Here is a 6,042-nt window from a genome sequence, read left to right on the forward strand (position 1 = left end):
TTAATTATGGCTGACAAACAACAGGCTGCATCTGTAAAAGCCCATTAATCTGTTTTTGTTTTGTTGACATTGACGCAGAAATAGCCTCCAGTCATATTTTTTTATTTGTCTTTTTGCTCCAGACGAACTGGCAAACTGGGAGTCTTCAGCCTTGAATTTGAATTTGGTATTGGGATGTAATCAATACTGGGCCCTAGTCGGTACAGAGCTCTCTCCACTGCCAGCTCAAACATTATCTCTCCCGAGATGGTTATCTTTATTGTCTGCTTAGGAACAGATAAGACTTGATGTTGCTCTTCCGGAATTTTCCCAATCATCCAGACGTACTCTGCTCCTAATTGTTCTACCATTATGTCAGCTCTCTCTCTCTACGTTACATATGGCTTGTCTTGCTATATAATGCATATTAAGGTCTCCATGGCAACGCTCCACCTAGTTAGCTGAGCAAGTGCTCTGACATGCAATTGTGGAATTACTGTACAAGCTATATTTAAGAACTTCAATTATTCATGAGATAATATCGAGTGAGTTATTGCATGCCCTCGTCTGCTTATCTCCCGTGCTGTACAGGATAGCAATTAAATCGGACAGACGTCACGATTTCGGCCCATTATTATTCAAATTCACCCCCTGCCTTTATGCATTAGTCCCTTATATTGATGAGCTATTAATTACCATGGCAATTGACTACCGTAAAAGATAGATAGATAGATAGATAGATAGATAGATAGATAGATAGATAGATAGATAGATAGATAGATAGATAGATAGATAGATAGATAGATAGATAGATAGATAGATAGATAGATAGATAGATAGATAGATAGATAGATAGATAAGTTTAAAAAAAACAGAAGCCCTCCAAGCACCTGTTGACATGAGGGTAAGAAAGAAAGAAAGAAAGAAAGAAAGAAAGAAAGAAAGAAAGAAAGAAAGAAAGAAAGAAAGAAAGAAAGAAAGAAAGAAAGAAAGAAAGATCAAGCTTCAAGCTGAAGTAAAAAAAAAGTGCCAGCTTCTGAGATAGTAAAACTCAGACAGACAGAGAAAAAGAGAGGCTGAGAATGAGAATGAGAGAGGAGGGGGGGGGAGTCAGGGTAGCCTGAGAGGAGACGAGAGGAAGGGAGGGGAGGGGAGGGGAGGGAGCGATATGATGGGTGGGTGGAAGCAGGGAGGAGGGGGGAGGGTCGGTCGATGAGGAGGGAGAGGCGTAAGGGTGTGTACGCAGAGCACCACCCTCTCCCCCCTCCTCCCTCCCTGCCTGCCTCACTCACTCACTTACTCACACATGCACACACTCACTCACACTCATCCCCACTTAAACACGGGCAGAATATTCAAAAAGTTAGCCAAAGTCTGTTGTACTTCCAGGAGCCTTTGAGACAGACATCCAGACTAGCAGCTACGCACTGAGCCGGCTATACCAGCACCACCGTGGACATTGGACCCTCTCTCTCTCTCTCAGACCTATACGCACGCACGCACGCTCACACACACACACAGTGTCTCTTTCTGTCTTTCCCTCCCTTCCTCTCTCCCTCCCTCTCTCTCTCTCCCTCTCTCTCTCTCTCTCTCTCTCTCTCTCTCTCTCACTCACCATACCCGCTCCTGACAGAGGAGACACAGGACCCTCCAGCAGTTGCAGCTCCATACACCAGACGTCTGCCAGCCTTTTGTGCCCAGGATGTGGGCTCTTTTTGTCGGGCTCACCTTTGGAATACTGGCCTCGGCCAGGTCAGATGATCCTAAAGGTAAGACGTGTGCGTGTGCGTGTGCGTGTGCGTGTGCGTGTGTGTGTGTGTGTGTGTGTGTGTGTGTGTGTTTGTGTGTGTCTGTGTCTGTGTCTGTGTCTGTGTCTGTGTCTGTGTCTGTGTCTGTGTCTGTGTCTGTGTCTGTGTCTGTGTCTGTGTCTGTGTGTGAGAGTGAGAGTGAGAGTGAGAGTGAGTGTCTAAGATTGTATTTGAATACTTGATGGGCTGTGGTGAATGACAATGTACAGTTGTATTTTTCCTTTTCTTTTGTCTCACCTGTCTCCTGTTGCTGCTAGATGAAGTACAACACAGGTGTATGCAATTTGTCTTTCTGTTGCTCTTTATGTGAGGGCACCGTTGTACTGTGTGTGTGTGTGACTGTAATTAGGTGAGGTAGACTGGATATCCACATGTGTATATAGGCTATCACAAGTGTGTGTTTTGGGGGCTGGTGGTGGTGGTGGTGGCAAGGGGGTGATGAGGAGGACAAACCCACTGAGCAGCATGTGTCTGAGCCACACACTGGCAGTGCATGTGTGCATTTATGTATGCATTTATATAGAGTATACAAGTGAATGACGGTGTGGAGACCCAGACAGTGGCTAGCATGGCTCAGTTAGCCCAGACAGATGCTAGCCATGCCCAGACAGACAGACAGTCGCAGACACAAAGGACTCCGAGCAGCAGCAGCAGCAGCAGCAGCCGCCGCGCCGCTAGTTTGCCGGTGGGTACATGTGCGCTGAAGAGCGAATGAGCATGCGAGAAGGAGGGAGAGAGAGAAAGCGGCAGTCAGAGGCAGAGCACGAGGGAGGGATGGATGGATGAATGGATAGTGGACGGATGGATGGATGGGGGGATGGAAGGAGAGTAGAGCGGGAGGGAGCAAGACAGGACGCGTCTGTGCCTCTGGGCATCTTTTGCTCATCACGCGTCTCTTTATCTCTCTCTCTTTCTCTCTCTCTCTCCCATTCTCTCTCTCTCTCTCTCTCTCTCTCTCTCTCTCTCTCTCTCTCTCTCTCTCTCTCTCCCCATTCTTCAATATGGCTTATCCCCCTAATCAGGCTGCCACGCTGCTCAGATGACCTCTATTTCCCGCCATGAAAAGACAATGTCACAGGCACAGCCACCACGCTCTCCCTCTCTCTCTCTCTCGCTCTCTGTGCCATAACTATTGTTTGAAGAGGAGGAAAAAATGCAAAGATAAGACCACGGGGAATGGAGATGCTGCTGGAGAAATTGGAAGGGGGAGAGGGGGTGGTTATGGAAAGTAGGGGTATGAGACTTATATGAAGGCAACACAATAGAAATGTCAACGTCCATGCTTTTTCCGCTTTTCATTTTTTCTTTTGTGGCGTGTACAGCTTCTCCTCTGGTGTGTCTCTGTCCTCTGTTTCCTGGGCAGACACGCACATCTGTGTGAGTAGCAGAGAATCAGACTGTCTGAACACAGTCAGAGTGTGGGGGGGGGGAGACAAGGGAGGAAGCTTTTCTGCCTCTCTGAATCTAACAGGTTGAACAAAGTGAGTCTACTACTGTAGCTGGTCTGCTCTGTTGTGCCACCGTGAAACTGTGCACAGGCTACGCAATGTGTTTGGTCAACACATTAAAGTGCCTATGCATGTTTTTGGCTACGGTAGGAGGCACATTTGGTACCATATGGCACAGTTGTGCCAAACACATAATGTCAGATGCGTGATGCGTGTGTGTGTGTGTGTGTGTGTGTGTGTGTGTGTGTGTGTGTGTGTGTGTGTGTGTGTGTGTGTGTGTGTGTGTGTGTGTGTGTGTGTGTGTGTGTGTGTGTGTGTGTGTGTGTGTCTGTGTGTCTGTCTGTCTGTCTGTCTGTCTGTCTGTCTGTCTGTCTGTCTGTCTGTCTGTGTGTCCGTCTGTCTCATACGTGTATATATATACAGTATATACACATAAAATGATCTCTTGGCAGTATGTCACACATGCAGATTTGCATTTGTTCAGATGTTGGTCATGTGGAAGTAACTGGCATGAGTTCTCTGCTCTGCAGAGAGGCGTGACACTTCCTGTGTGAAGACATGCAGAGCGTTGGGCTACACACGCGCACACACACACACACACACACACACACACACACACACACACACACACACACACACACACACACACACACACACACACACACACAGACACACAGACACACACACACACACACACACACACACACACACACACACACACACACACACACACACACACACACACACACACACATATATTGGGCAGAGTGCCATGCTGTGGTCACCTTCATGGGTAGATGCCTGGTTGGGGTGTCATGGCGTGGCGCTGCCAAGAAAATGGTGCCACCCCGGCCGGTCACATAAAGGGGTCATGCTCATACCGTCCTCCAACCACGCTGGTGCCATATGTTAAAATGCCCACTCATTCACAGCCGCTGCCGTTTGTTGTTCCTGTTCCATACATGGGTTCACCGTGTTTATAAACCCAGAGGTTGAGTTGTGCGCAGTTAGTGTCGCGCAGCCAGGAGAACCAACCAACATTTGGAACCCATGTACGCATGCCATGCAACATTCATTAGGATTTACATGCATTTTAAGCTGGACCTTACAAGGAGACAACATGGTCAGTGGCTCCTTCACAACTACACACTTCGTGTAATAAAGCAAGTGACTAAAACTATATTGCAACCATGTAATATGCTACATGGAGTGGAATGAGTGAACACTGGAATGGTATGCATCACTATTGAGTTATGGGGTTTTGGTGAGCACTAGTGGTGTGGATCGGCACTGCCCTCACGATCCGATTCGATCACGATTCGGGAGGTAGTAGATCCGATTCGATGCGATTCTATTAGATCCAATCCGATTCGATTCAATTCTACAATGCATTGCAATGCATTACATTTCTACTGAACGCAAAGCAAATGTTCAGCCATGATGAGGAAATACAAGTAGTCAGATACTGAGCAACAATTTATTGGCTGTTTTCTGTATCAGTCTGTATCAGTCTTGCAATGTTTTAAAGTGTTTTTATTTAATTTAACATTCATTTGCTCCCGAAATATCCATGGAAGTAATTGAAACTTAAAAAAATTGCCGGATTGATTCTGGAACTTGCCGGATCTGGATCTGGATCGTCCATGCCCCGGATCGATTCGGATCGCCGAATCGATCATTGTTGACACCACTAGTGAGCACTGCTGTTGTCCCACACATACACACACCACCTGCTGTTGCCAGCTGGTGTGAAATTACCGCAGGCACGCACACACGCACACGCACACACACACACACACACACACAAACACACACACACACACACACACACACACACACACACACACACACACAATGGTGCCACCCACCCACCACCTTCTCCTTTGGCCAAAGAGTTGGTTGGTCTGTGATGTCCGCTTGTGCCACGGATGACTTCCCCCATGTTGGCGTCTGTCCATTTCGATTGGCCACTCATTCTTGCCTGATTACGAGGCTTCCGAGGATGACGCTCGGGGTCACGAGAGGAGTGCTGCTGTCTCTGTCCCTGTCGCTCTCTCGGTCCTAAGCCAGATCACAGACAGGTCTGTGGGGGTCCAGGCAGCTCAGTTGTGAATACAGTTAATTTTCAACCTCCCTGGCATGTTCAACTTTAGACATTTCGAGTTCTGTACACACTCAGCGCTGTGCACACACACCAACATGTACATGTTCCCGGCACATATATGTATGTGGGGGGTGGTGGTATACCAGCACTGTTTGTGTGTGTGTGTGTGTGTGTGTGTGTGTGTGTGTGTGTGTGTGTGTGTGTGTGTGTGTGTGTGTGTGTGTGTGTGTGTGTGTGTGTGTGTGTGTGTGTGCGTGCGTGCGTGTGTGCGTGCGTGCGTGTGCGTGTGCGTGTGCGTTTTTGTGTTTGTGAGACAGCTTGTGTACGTTGAATATGTTTTTGTGTGCATAAATATATGTAAATGTAAATAAATGTATATGTGAGGGTTGTGTACAGTATGTGTAAGTCCAATTTGTGCATGCAGAGATGTTTGTGTGTGCACGGTCTTGCGTGTGTGTGTACGAGTGTGTGCGCGCTCTCTCTCTCTGCCGTGTTTACTGAGGGCCCTATACCTGCTGACTACAGCTTGGACTGCCGGTCGTGCTGAACAAGGCGCAATTGATGCGGGTCTGTGTGCAGGTATGTGTGCAGCACAGAGCAGGACCCACTCACCTCCGCCCCACACCGCCTCAGCCCAAGCTCAGCTCCCCCTGCCCTACCTGTGGAGTCAGGTTACGGGACGCGGGTGGAGGTGGTCGTGGGG

General features: G+C 48.1%; 1 protein-coding gene across 1 annotated transcript in view; it reads left to right on the forward strand.

Moving 5' to 3' along the window:
• Window positions 1–1,268: 1,268 nt before the first annotated feature.
• The window catches only part of cd44b (CD44 molecule (IN blood group) b), a 35,549-nt gene continuing 30,775 nt past the window's right edge, over window positions 1,269–6,042 (forward strand). Inside the window, exon 1 of the mRNA XM_063196594.1 lies at window positions 1,269–1,748. Within this exon, the coding sequence (XP_063052664.1) occupies window positions 1,682–1,748 (67 nt within the window). The 5' untranslated portion in view covers window positions 1,269–1,681. The remainder of the gene's footprint in view (window positions 1,749–6,042) is intronic.

This window comes from Engraulis encrasicolus, chromosome 4 (genome assembly GCF_034702125.1).
Source record: "Engraulis encrasicolus isolate BLACKSEA-1 chromosome 4, IST_EnEncr_1.0, whole genome shotgun sequence".
Taxonomy (NCBI): Eukaryota; Metazoa; Chordata; class Actinopteri; order Clupeiformes; family Engraulidae; genus Engraulis; species Engraulis encrasicolus.